This window comes from Pteropus medius, unplaced genomic scaffold, assembly GCF_902729225.1.
Source record: "Pteropus medius unplaced genomic scaffold, Ma_sr-lr_union100, whole genome shotgun sequence".
Classification (NCBI taxonomy): domain Eukaryota; kingdom Metazoa; phylum Chordata; class Mammalia; order Chiroptera; family Pteropodidae; genus Pteropus; species Pteropus medius.
This window is the reverse complement of record NW_024345601.1, coordinates 14,066,135-14,080,196: the sequence shown is the minus strand read 5'-3', so window position 1 is coordinate 14,080,196 and position 14,062 is coordinate 14,066,135. Positions and strand designations below refer to the sequence as shown.

Genomic DNA, 14,062 nt, shown 5'->3' with positions numbered 1-14,062 from the left:
TACAATTGTCATGTCTATTTAGGAGAAACGAGGAGACTACCTACTCTGAGACTTGAAGAATGGATAGAATTTTGAAGAAAAGAGCACTTTTTAAGGGTGGTAATACAGGAAAAAGGTAGGACAAGTCATACTCACGAGAGAGGAAAGAGCCCAAATGACTAGAATGAAGGAGTCAAGTTCATTCATTCATCCATTCATCTGTTCATTCAACCACTTAATGGCTAAATACTATTCAAGGCACTGGTACTATAGGGATGACTGAGACAGATTCAGCCTCTGGCCTCATTAGGCTCACATTCTAACTAAGGATACAGATAAAAAAACAATCATAATATCCATGATTTTGGTTTCTTTATTATCTTTTAAAAATAATATTTAATATATATCCCAAAATTTCATAAATGCAACTTGTAAGATATTTACTGAACATCTGGAAACTCACCACCCAATCCAACTCTGAAACAACACCAATGATTTACATCTACTTATGTGTATGATCCACTGTTTAATTACAGTTGGGATGAGTACTCAAAAGGGAGATACACACAGACACACACACACATACACATTTATCTCAATGACAGTGTCTCATAGGGAGACCTGACTTAGTCTGGGGGTCAGAAAAGTCTTCCCTAAGTAAAGTGTGTTGAGAAATGAGAATGAATAGGCAGGTGGGGACTTTGAAAGACAGCCAGAAATGGAATTAAACTTCATCATGACAGGAGTACCAGGAACAACAGGAACAACAGCACAAACTCACTGCTATGTCTTCGGGACCTGCTATAGGTTCTGCTAAAAACTGTGTACTGCTATTCGATCCTAACAATAAACCTCTATAGTAGATCTTGCTTTTCTTATTTTGCAACTGAGGAAACTGAGATTCGGCAAGGTTGAGTAATACATGCAAGGTCACAGAGCTGGTACTTTTAGGAGCCGACATGTAGCCAGATAGTTTAAGAAATAAGAAAAATTATATTTGCTGGCTTAGCAGCATTAAATTCCTTTCACTTGACTTTTCTAAATGATGCACTAACAAATACATATTTATTCACTAAGTCTATCCATTAAACCTCTAATACAGGGCACTTCTCTGAGCTCAGAGAAGATAGTCTAACTCCCAAGGCAGATGGACCTTTAACAAAATTTATAGCCAATTAGTGCTGGGAGCCAATAGCATTTCCTCCTATGGAAAGAATAGTTTTCCATCAAAATATTATTTAATGGCAAGACCCCAAGCGGAATGTTTCAGAAGACCTTTAGCAATTGTGCACTTCACGTCATTTAAACTAAAAACAATGCTGTGAAAAATTGCACTTCAGCACAAGCTGCAGAGAGCACACCAAATGGAACTGGCCGGCCAAAAAGGAGACGTGATGATTGAAATATTTTCCAGACTATTACATCTTTGAAGGGTTTAAATGGTGAGGAGAAAGACAGGGAAAGGGAGGAGGAGGATTTAGGGTGTTTCATTTAAGAATAACAGGATTAAATTAACCTTGGGGAGGAGGGTAATGGCAGAAGGTGGTGGGAGAAATATTATGCAAGATGCGAGATGCTTCCCGAAGGAGACCTGTGCTGGGCTGCAGAATTTTCCAGCCCAGCTTGGCAGGCAAAGCCATCTATCATTAAAATCATTTATAAGCAAACTTGACAAATTGCTGAGAAAATATATTACGGGCCACATTCCTAGTCTTAAGAATGGACAGACTAATAGGTCTTTTTTACCCCTCAATTGGGAAAAACTGACTATTTTTTCAAGATTTGCCTTCTTGCATTTTGTCAGTCTCATTTCCTCGTAAAATGGATACCAACAAGTAAGTTATCCAACTGTGTGTGAGAGTGTCATGTCAATTATAGGTCTAATAAAATTTCAACCCAGGGAAGGAGATGGATTGCATTACAATTTTTAAATATCTATTAACTGAATTACTGTATTTATAAAGCTGACTTCTTAATCCTCCTTTACTTATAATTTGCAGTCAGAATGTAGAAATTCTAAATTACACAACGCAGCCAAAAGATTAAAAGAAAATTTCCAGAATTAAAACCCAGCAGACCTAAACATTTATTGACATCTCAGCAAACTGAGAAAAATCAAAGGTTTACTTGTGGGGGAATGGATGGGTGTGACAGACTCAGCTTTGCCAGATCTAGAAATCAGATCCCAATTCACATGACTAAATTAATGTTTGTGCGTTGCTGCCCCCTGCTGGAAGTAGAGAACCAATTTGGCCAGGGCCCAAGGAAATGCCATTTGCAAATTTCAATTACTTTTCAATTCCCTATCCTCCCATCCCCCACCTGAAATAACACTCTCCCCAAAGGACTCTCTTAGGAGACAATTCCATCTGAGCTAATGGGCAAACATCCTTTATAATGCAATTAGTGGCATTCCTCATTCTGCAGCTGCAGTGACCCTCCATTAGCGTGGCTTGCCAGAGGCAGTGGAAAATATGAAACACATCGTCTTGCTGCTCCAAGTACCACTTTATGAAAATATTTCATAGAATTAACATTAATTCAAGCACTAGTGGTTGTTCTTCTCAGAGGATTCAGGCACAAACAAAATGTCATCCAGTCCTTCCCTCCCTCTCCTTCATATATTTGTATATGATGCCTTTTTCTTGCTGATGAAGCCTCTGTATCCTGCAAACCAGCCCATCTCAAAGCCTCTAATGATGAAGGCTCTGCCCAAGCTCCAGAGCCCCCTGAGCTGTCAATGAACCCCGAAGGTACCAGTGTCCACTGAGGCCTGGTGGGACTGGACGGGGTCGTCATTTTTACAGCCAGGCTCCTGGCAGGTGGCACGCTTTGGAAAGAGTGGAGGGAAGGAAGAAAAGTAATTTTTGCTTGGATGACCATGTCTCCACTGTGAAGATGGTACAAATACAAGGTCAACACAGAGTTCACCGCTCTGAGACAGCTGAGAACTCAGCAGTAAATTCTCAACATCTTGTCCATACCAGCTGTGCTGGGCCAAGACTCAAGTCTCAGGCCCAGAACTAACAAAACCCCTCCCAACATAGTCTCTGTCCACCCCTGATATGCCCAGTAATCACCCCCACCACAGCAAGCTCTCCTACTGGCCTGTGTGCCCTGGAAGCCTCTCGCTATAAAACAATAGTTCTCAAAATTCACCGGGGGCTTGTCTCCAATGCCAATTCCTGGGTCCCCGCCCAATCCTACTGAATTAGGAACTGGAGGATAGGGCCCAGCGATCGGTTTCACAAGCCCTCCACACTTCCGGTGCACAGTTATGGTGCACAGTTACGTTTGAGAACTGTCAAACTCTCATTTTCCCAGCTTTCAACCAAAAACGTCTCCTTAATGCTGGCCTTACCGGAAAAACAATGTAAGAAGTTTGAGAAACTATTCTTCATGCCTATTTTTGATACCGATGGCCTATTCATCCTCCCAAGCATCCCTGAATGTGAAACCTCTTAAAACCTTCCCCTAATCCTCCAGCCTCTGGCCAGGTAAACCGAGTCATTCCCTCTCTCTGTGTGAGCCCTCAGCCCTGGGTGACAGCAGTCATCACAGAGTCTCACTGTCCTTTGTTTTTCCGAGTGTGCTCCTAGCCCAGCCTCATCTGCATCCCCTCGGATCCTATTTGAAATGCCCTGCTCTAGACCAGCTGATCAGAATAATAGGCTCACTGAGGCTTGAGGACTGTCGGAGTTGATGCTTTCTGCACACACACACCTCACATATGGATTATGAGGTGGTTTTAGTACAGCCTGAGCCTTATTCAACTCTGGGTCTCTGGTATCTAGAGCAGCACCAGTTTCAGCAATACGTGTTTGGTGAGTGAATGATAAGCGTGAACGAAGGACTTATTTAACGAGAGGCTTAGGAAGACTGGAATGACTAAATCCAGGAACAACTCTCACAGTGTATTTTCAAGCCCCCTGGTGCGCAGTGGAGTCTGAGTGTGTTTATGAGTGCGGACCCTTCAATCACATCACATTCTCAGTCACCAACAAACAGCTATTCGGAGTGTGTAAAGCAGCTGCCTCTCGCGGACGGCCTGGCTGATTTCTCAGCCTTGCTGGGAAAGGGAATGAAGGGCTGTCAACTGTAAAGCGACCGGGTGGAATTTAGAGTCATCCAAAGTTAGAGAGTCAGAGAATGACAGTCCTGGAGGTCAGCCCCTGTTGTGTCACAGATAAGGGGGCAAAATACGAGAAGTGAAATGACCACTGTCCCTATCCCCAATCAGGCTTCCTGGTCTGGCAGATCAGGGGCTATAACACAAACTTGGGACTGGGCTATATTTTAAATACTAACACTGTCTCAGACCCATCACAAATTCTCCTTCCCTACTCGCTACCCGCCCCACCCCCACATCATTCCTGTATTAATGATAATGATTGGGCTGCTAAAACCTAACCTAAAACCAAATAAAAAGAACTTAAAGCAAAAGGTTTATATTTCTCTCATGAAAAAGTCCAAGCAGGCAGGTGACCCAGAGCTTAGAGCAGCTCTGCTGCTCGTTGTCACCCAGGTTCTGCTGCTCATTGTCACCCAGGTTCACCGTTCATATGATGCTATGCACAAAGTGGGAACTGGACCTCCACCACCCTGCTGGGGGTCCAGCCGTGGAAAGGTAGAGTGATTTGAAAGAAGGCAAACAGCTTCCTTTAAAGGATGGGGGCCTCAGTTGCACACTTCACTTCTGCCCATTTCCACCTGGCTGGAACTCGGTCACTTGCCTTATCGAGCTGCGAGGGATGCTGGGAAAGGCAGACTCCAACTGCGTGGCCTCTGCCCAGCTCAAACACAGGGGTTCCAATTACTAAAAGGAAAAGGGGGGAAATGGATTTTGAGGAATAGTCTCTACCCACGGCCCATGTCGCTCTAGCAGATGAGGCTACCTGGGAGCCTGCTGTCCCTGTTTATTTTATTTTTAAATGCTCCAGTGGAGAGTAAGGGCTGGACAGGGGATAGGGAGAACAGCACAGGAACATGGAAGAGAGGACACCGGACCACCCTGCATAAACAACTCATCATTCCTTCTATTAACAAACACAGAAAAACTGTTGTTTCTGTGCCCACAAGCCTTGGCGCTTGGCGCATGGACACACACACACAAACACACAGCCTCAGAACATGCAGTTTTATATATCTTTTCCATACTTGGGGTTCAGTTTTTTCATCTGGATGACAAGACAGTTGGGCAGGGGAAGCTGCAAGTCCCCTCCAGCTGTGCCGCATAGGCCCTCTCTAAGCTAAGCAGGGCACCAGTGACCTCTGACCAAAAAATTCCCAATTGGGTCTCCTCCTCTCTGGACTCCCATGAATCAGCATCTCCATCACCTTTTGCCTGAGGGGCTATCACTCAGTCTAGCCCTGGGGTCTAAGTGCAACATGCTTAAGGAATAAACGCACCAGCTCATTTCCTGGGGTGCTGAAGGAAGGACCTGGACCCACGGAGCACTCAGTGCTCAGTGAGGAGAGACGACCTGACCTGATGAATCAAGGTCATTTCAAAAGCATCTTGAAACAACTACAGTCTGTAGTGACAGCTTGTACTCGAGGACACTTCCCCAGCAGCCACCCTGTCCCCCTGCCCACACACACACCCTGTTAAAACCACAGCCAGCTCTGTCTACTCCCATGCAGGGCTACCTCGCCCCAGACCACTGAAGCAAGATTCCAGAGATGACATAGATGCTTCTGGAATCCCCGGCCTAGCCCTGGCTTTTACATCTCTCCACCCATTCCCAACCACATCTCTTCCTTTCCTTCCAGGTCTGTGACAGAAGCCCTATTTGATCCTGTGTCTTTCATAGAAGGTTCATAACATTTCTAGCAGGAAGGGCTTAGAAACCAGCTACTCCAATCTTGCGGTTTTGCAGGAGGGAAAAACCGAGGCTCAGAGAGGTTAAAGGACTTGCTGAGGGTACATGACAGCTACTGGTAGATTTGGGATTGGGACCCAAGGCTGCCCATGTCCCTCTAGCATAGCTGACTTTCTTTTCTACCACGCTCCCTTTTTGATTCATTTCACTGTGCCTTCGTTTATTCCTCCGTCAAATACTAATAGTAGCACTGACAGTGAACAGTTATTATTTCCTTTGTTCCAGGCACTGTGCTTGGTGCTTTGCACATATTGTCTCGTTAAATCTTCTGATCTACCCCAAAAAGAAGATATCCCTATTATCTCCATTTTGCTAATGAGGACACGAAAGCCCTGAGTGGTAGGCGTGGGACCTTGTTCAACTGTGTCTGCCTCCTTCTCAGGTGGCCATGGCAATCAATGAAGTGGAAAGTTCAAGCCCTCTGCCCACCCCTACCTGGTTTCCTTCTGGGGTCACCCACACTGCTGCTCCTTCCCTGGCTCCCTGGGTTGTCAGCCCACACACATTATTTTCCTTAGCTTGTCAATGATGTTGAATGCTGCCAATGATGAAGGAGAGTCAGTAGTGCAGACAATAGAAAACTTTGGAATATCCAAAATGTGTTACTTTTGCTCTAGGAGGTTAGAATGTGACTTTAATTTTCCAGAAGGCCTATTATCCCAACTCAGGCTCAGGCTCGTTATAGAAAAAGTCCATGTCTCCTTAACTGACCCCAGTTCACAGAGAGGAGGGGAGGGGAAGGGAGACTGGCAGGCAGGGCAGCCAGGTCAAGATAGTCACCCCAGAGATGCCACCCCTCAGACCCTCCAGAGGGAGGCATGGGAATTGGCCACCTGCATGGGAGCGATGCTGTCAGGTTGATTCCTCGGTTTTAAAGGGATTCTTTTCCTTTCAAAGGCAGCTCATTTGGAGGAAAGAATCCAGTCCCAAGTCAATTTCAATTTCACACCACACTCCGGAGTGAAGGGATGCGGGAGCCCCAGTCACCGGTCAACCACAAAACTGGCAGCTCTCAGCTGGCATTTCACAGTGGTGGTAGCAAGATTGCCTTTAATAGCACACTTGCAGTGATGGGCAGCAGCTGAGATAAAATTACAAACCCACAAGCCCAGGTGTCCAGATGAGTGCTGTTTTAACATGCTGAAATAAAAATGCTCCCTGGTGGCTTTCTCCCCCGCCCATCAATCTAGCCAAGTCTCTAGAAGAGGATGCTCTAGCCTCCAGCTCACAAACATCTGCCACCCTAAGGCTCATGTGGCAGGGTCTTCTGTAGGAGGTGAGGACGGTGTGCCAGGAAGAGGGAAGCTGAGAAGCCAGCAGATGCCAGGCCCAGCAGCGCCCCATCCGTGCCCCTGGGACATGAGGACAGCTGGGTCTTCTTGCTGACCGCTTCCCTCCCCTAGGAGTGCCTCCCCCTCCACACTCTTATTCTCCAAGGCCTTGGGGCTCATGCTGCCTTCCTGTTCTAACTACTAACTCACTCTCTGGAAGCCCTGGCTATCAGCTTTAGCAGGCCTTAATGCTATACTCTAAATTTCATATTTCACAGTAGAAGGAAAAGTTATCTGCATGTGTGCGAGGAATGTCCAACGCCCTGAGGATGGGGGTAGAAGAAGTGCGGGGGATGGGAGGCAGTAGGCTGTAGGTGAGAGGTAGGTGCGTGGATTTTCTCAGTCCTCCTAACACCAACTTCCTTGTTCTGCCTATGTGTATGTTTTTTGAAAAAGTCTTGTTCTAGCTTCTCTGCACCACAAGTTTCCTCTACCATTATTCTTTGGCTTGGGATTGCAGATTTTTCCACATGGGCGTTTGCTCTGCCTGGAAGCCTCCAGTACCAGCTTTATTTTTCCAAAAGTGATCCAGTATTCCCACCCCATGTGCTCCTGTCATGGGGTCCTGCTGTGCCCCATCAGAAAGTGAGACCTATTTTCCTCTCCACCTTGAATCTGGGCAGTCTGGTGACCACTTTGACTAACAGAATAGAGCCACCCAACTAAGTTCACGTGGGTCAGAGAAGAACCACTCAGCCCAACACTCCCAAAATTCCTGAGCAGAATAAAATGCCTGCTTACACCCCTGCTTAGGTTTGGGGGTAGTTTATTAAGCAGCACTAAGCAATCAGAACAACTCCTCTGCCCCGAAATATTTTTCCTAATTGTCTAGCATGTTATTCGAAAACCCTCTATTAGTCAACCCTCTGGGTTACAGCAAAAAGTATCCTTGTTGTCAGTGGCATCCAGATATAAAACCCAGAGCCTATACCACCCATTAATTTAAGACCTCAGAACCCAGTAGGACCCTAAGAAAATGTGATTTTTTTTTTCCCTACACATCATGATATGGGGAGGCAGGACAGAAAGCCTAGAGTGTGGAGGTGTTCAGTGGGGTGAGCAGCCTGGGGTATTAACCCCTGAGGGTGGTACAGCTAATATAGGGAAGAGGAATGAGAACTACACGTTAAATCAAAGTATATTTAGAGCTTAAAATATGCAGATCAGCCCTTTAGCTAAACCACAAGAAAGCTATAGAGCAAAGGAAGATTCCTGCTGAATTACTAACAAACCATTTACCCCATGCTGTGAAGGGAAAACAGAGCCTTGAGTCATACCTTACACAAAATAAACATTCCCGACAGAGAAACTATGGAAGAAAGGCTAGGGGTCACCAACAGGCTTTCTCTCGCTATATACCCTTATCTTTCACGCTGTATACCCATACCATCAAAGGAAAATAGGCAAAGTCTTTAAACTGTAATTCATAGAAACTAAGAACGATATATAAACTAAATTCCCCAAACATTCGGGGTCTTGGTCCTGTCTTTGTCTACCTTTCTTTCTGTGTCTGTCTTTTGGTCTTTTTTTCTCCTAGTCTTTTCTCTCTGTCTCTCTGTCCCTCTCGGTTCTCTCACTCTACGTCTCTGAGAGGTGACCACCTTCTGTTTATGGAGCGTTATCCCTTCTCTAATAAATTTTCCTTTGTCTCTAACTCTGGCATGCACTTGAATCCTTTCCTACACTTAGTCAAGAACCCTCTTTCTCTGGGTGTAGGATTTGAATCTCCATTCGGGGGATTTGCCCTGTCTTGCATCACAGCCATCCAATACTACCCAGAGGATCCTGCAGGCAGTGCTGAGGCCACTTTCTGGTTAGTCTACACTGTTTCTAACACTAGAAAAATACAGTTTTGAATGAGGAAAGGATCACTTTGGGCTTCAACTACAAGTTAGGCTGGACCCTGCATGCATTTCAAAGATACCAGGACTAGCCTACCTTGGGTGGAAGAAAACCATTTTCCTGGGAGCCTATAAGGGGCTGGGTGAACAGGGGGAGGATCTTTCCCTGATGAGGTCTGTATAGGTCCTCAATCCTTGGCTAAAACCCTGGGGCCAGCCAGATTTGTTTAGGAATTCAGAATTTCCCAGGGTTTAGAAATGTGATACTATATGCTACAAAACATCCCCTTTAGGTTCTAGGAAAGTATCCTGTAATCACACACACACACAGAGGAACACACACACACACACACACTTCTGCAGCAAAAGGTGTGAATTTTCACATTCAACTTGATAAATGCCATCAACAGCCTCCTATCCTAGGTTTTACTGCCAAATAAGTTATGATAAATTTCCAATTTTCAGAAGTTTTTGAGTCTAGAATCATGGACCTGTTTTGCTCATATTTGGTCAGTTTTCCCACCAAGGTCATTTGTCCAGATGTCATTGAAAAGGCTATTTCTAAACCAGATGCTGTGAGATGTTCGGCATCTGCTTTCTTGCAGTGTTTATCTCAGAGGCTCCCAGAGAATGTACCCTCTTCCCCTTTAAGCACCATCAGCCCTCCCCATCTGGGTGCTCCTCAGACAATGAATGAACAACATGAAGGAACATGAGTGCTTTGTCACACCAATGCCCTGGGTCTCCAAAGGGCTTTGGTCTCATGTCTGAAACCTCTTGTGCCTCTACTAACCAGCTGGTACTGTGCCTGGCACAGCGTAAGCACTGGTTACATGTCTGACATCCAAGGGGAAGTTCTACTTCTCCATCTTGTAATGAGATAGGACAGAAACAATCTCAATATTTATAACTGTGTGCAAAACATCAAGACCCATGGAGCATCAAAGATGAGTCAAGTAGTAACCATTCTGCCCTGGGGCAGCTCAGATATGTACAGGCTGCACCACTGATGATGACAAAAGCCAGGAAGCAGTAAACAAACATAAATGATCCCTTAACTGTGATTATATATAAACTCCCTTGCCTTATAGTCTTTTACTGCTGTCATACCCACTCTCTCTCAACAAGCCTGTCAGAAGACATTATCCCCATTTGCAGATGGGGACATTGAGTCTGTCAAAGATGCCACCCACCATTGATGACTGAGCTTTTATCCCTGAGCTCTAAATTAATCTTGTGCTTAGAACGTGGGGATTTAGAAGTTATCCCCAGCTTAGCATGAGAGTGGGGATTGTGAAAGACATGGAGAGAGAATACCCAGCGACTTTATGGGAGGTATGGCATTTGCACAGGGACTTGGAGGGCAAGGAGGGTTTGAGCAAGCACAGATGGGCAGCTGATGGGAGGGGAAGGCATTCCAGTCAGGAGTTCCAGTCAAGCAAAGGCAAGGAGGCATGGGAGCACCAGTTTCCACAGTGAAATCCCAGGGATCCAGCCAGCTCAACTGTAGGTTATATGAAAGTGACTCATAGAATAAAAGGCCCTAAAGATGGTTTTAAGGAATGAGAGGAAAGGCGACGTTATCTGTAATGATTTCTTCACACACAAAAAGAAAGATTTAAAAATGTGATAGCATGTTAACATGTGTCACTTTCGAGTATGTGTTATACTATTCTCTGTGCTTTCTACATCTTTAAATTTTACTTTAAAAGAAATTAAATTGGTGGCACTAGATTTTGGAGGCCTTGTGTTTTAAGGTAAAGACTTCAGATTTTTTCTGTGGGTGCCTTGTGAGGGGACCATTTTGATTGGGAGCATGACCCAGTCAAAGCTACACCTTGGGACAAAGATTCTAACAGCCTCCTGTATCACCAGACGAGAACAGAGAGAGAATATAGACAGGTAAACCAGCCACATAACCTACCTACAAGCTTCATCCAGAAGAGGAAATGAGAGACACTGAGAGAAGCTAGTCGGCAACAAAGTGCAGGGTGTAGCTTGTCCCAGCTCCCGGCATACAGAAGCCAGAGACAGCCAGATTGGGGTAGGGTGGAGGACTTCCTGCAGAGCAATGCTCCACTGCTAGCTGAAAGGTGGGCACTGGTGTCCCACTCATACTCATGAGAAATCTATCAGGGACAGGCAGGTGGGAGAGCCATGATTAATACATCCAGGTAAAGCCCCGTTCTGGGAGGGAAGGATTAGTGAAGAAAGTGCAGCTTGAGCTGGATAATTACCAGGCAAACCCAAAGCCCTCTAGGTTCTCCCTCTGCGTATGTGCCTCTGGGAGCTCTGTCAGAGACTAACTACCGCCACATTGACTGCCACTGTTACAAAGATGGCAGCATTCTCTATAGCGGTGGAACTCAAACTTGAGCGTGCATCAGAATCACCCAGAGTGCTGTTCAAAATACAGACTGCTGGACTCCACCTCGTTTATGATGCAACAGGTCTGGAGTAGGGCCCAACAAGCAATATTTCTCCAAAGTTCTCAGGTGGTGCTAATATTGCCTGCAGGGAATCACTCCTTGAGAATCACTGCACTAAAAACTGTAAACATGGTCTGACCTCCATCCCTGGGTAATGGATACTCAACACATACCTCCTTTAAGCTTCACAAAGCCCCAATTTATACAGGAGGAAATTAGAGATCAGAGGTATCAAATAAATTGCCCAAGGTCACACAAGTAGTGGACAACAGGGCTAGAGGTGGGGGCTTCTTTTTTCTGCACTTACTTGTTCCCCAAAGCTGGCCTTCAGTGCTGGCTGATAGAACTTTCACAGGTCCAAGCTGAACTGAACAAAACAAAAGCAATGTGAGTTTTTCGACTTGTTAACCATCTGAACTCAATTTAATGAATTGTTCCTCTTTCTCTAAGATAATTCCATTTATATTTTAGGGAGTTAAAATGTTTTTATCAAATGATGGTAACAAGAGATGGACTTTTTCTTTTATCCTTTTTTTAATGTTCTTACTTGGCAAAATAAATAGGTGAAAACTTAATTTCAGTCCTTTCTCTTTAAAACAAAATCTGTTCCATGAAATTCCTGGCAAGAGCACTCTGCCATGATGCCTCCCAGCACCTGAAGAGCACCTGTATTTTCAGAGTAATGATGGCTCAGAGTGATTTGTCACATGAGTAAGTGGTGGCAGAGCCAACACGCAGGTTCTTCAGAGGGCTCTGTGCCACATGGAGGTGGGGGTAGATCCTTCTTTACCCAGGGCTGCTGGTAGCCATAAACATAGGACTCAGGGAAGCATGAGGAGGCTTTCCTGGATATCCTGACCTGGCAGGCAGTCCTTGGGCATTAAGGAAGGCTCATATCAATTTGCTTTCCTACCATTTGAAGTTACTCTATTCTCAGATGGTTGTTGGAGTCAAGAAGAATGAGTTGGTATCCCCGACTTGGAGGCCTCTGAGTCAGATGAAGAAAAGCTCTGCTTCCTGGCTCTAACGCCATATAAATAAGTGGTGGCCTCCACTCACCCCAGAAGGCAGTACAGTGCAGTGCGTAGGCAGGTGGGCTCTGGTGTCATATTCTTAGGGCCAGATCTTGCTGTGCCCTATATTGGCCGGGTAACCTTAGGCAGGCTACTCAGTGTCTTCTCTAGCTTAGCTCCCATACCCGTTAAATCAGGGTAATAGTACCTGTTTCATGGGGTTAGTTGTAAAAATTAAATGTGTTAATATAGTTAAGGCAACTAAAAACAGTGCCTGTCATACAGAGTACATATACATGTTGGCTTTTATGATAACTCAGTTCTTCGTGATCATTTATTGATGTCTGCCACCCTCTCAGGGGCCTCGAGGGATACAGTGGTGGATAGGATAAAGTTTCTCCTCTCCAGAACCTCTGTTGGACAAGTAAATGAGAGATCTTAGCACAGATGAAGAACTCTGTGTGCAGAAGCACAGGTTAACATAGGAGCCAGGAAGATGGGCATAGTGAGGGGCTTCTGAGAGGTGGGGACACATGTGTTGACAATTTATGTCCCTGTACAGGGCTGACCAAGAGGCTAAGGACAACCTCCAACAGGACTCTAAATCCTTCAGCATGCAGGCAACAGGGAAGGCTCTGGGAGCAACAGAACCCCACTCCACATTTTGAGCCACATTTACACCAGCAAAAGGAAAGAAAAGGTCATGAATAGTCTCGGCTTGAATTATAAAATAACAATGAGTAGATGCTCACTATTCATAATCATTTGAGGGTGGGAAGAACCCTTTGTTCCATTACAGACAGACACAGAAGAGGAAATCCCATCACATAAAGACATAGTATATTAAAAATGTAAATTAAGAATTAAAGAGCAAAACAATGGAATTCTGCCAATTTTTTAAAAATTTGCTATACAAATTGCTAATCAGTATCCAATGTCATGTTGGCTAATTTGTTCAATAAGAGCGAAAAAAGATAAAAGTCCCACAGATGGAGATAGGCAACCAGCCTGGTGAAATCAACTGTGTGCAAAATGTCAGAAAGACCTTGACCCTTTGAGAGATGCTTCCAATATCCTACTGGGAAATCGAGTCAAGGATTTTTATTCTAGGTCTGGAGGCACAGAGGTACAAGAAGCTCACGTCGATGGTATGAGTCAGAGGCTAACTGGGCACGATGGAGCAAGAGTAACAAGTCTCCCTTCAACACAGCATATATTTTAGTGGTGGGTACAGCCAATAAGTAGGTAAATAAATTAGCAAGTCAGTTCCAGAGAGTGTTAAATGCTATGAAGAAGAAAAAATGAACCTCAAAGGAAGATGCTGGAAAGTCAGGCTGTTAAGCCAGTTGCCCACCCAGTGTGTATTGTGATACAAGTCCCTATCTCTGGCCCTGTCCTCTGAACTTCCCCCCATCAGAGACTGAAAGAGATATACACGTGAAATGGAGGGTAGGCTCTAAGAGCCTTGGTCCAGTAAACCTGGACCTCTCGCTCCCTGCTTAAAATACTTCAATGGCTCCCAGTGCCATCAAAATGGAGATTAAACTCCTCACCGCTCAGGCGTCATCACTGCATCCCCACATCTGC

The 14,062-nt window shown here is 45.0% G+C and overlaps 1 protein-coding gene across 2 annotated transcripts in view; it reads right to left on the bottom strand.

The window, feature by feature from the left end:
* LOC120611981 (G-protein coupled receptor 39) overlaps positions 1-14,062 on the bottom strand; it is a 101,121-nt gene that overhangs the window by 4,875 nt on the left and 82,184 nt on the right. The window contains exon 2 of one of the 2 annotated variants that reach the window (XM_039874583.1): positions 11,770-11,829. In XM_039874583.1, the coding sequence (XP_039730517.1) occupies positions 11,770-11,829 (60 nt within the window). Of the gene's footprint in view, positions 1-8,128; positions 11,830-14,062 lie in introns of those variants that run through there. The other variant, XM_039874582.1, reaches the window with a different exon arrangement.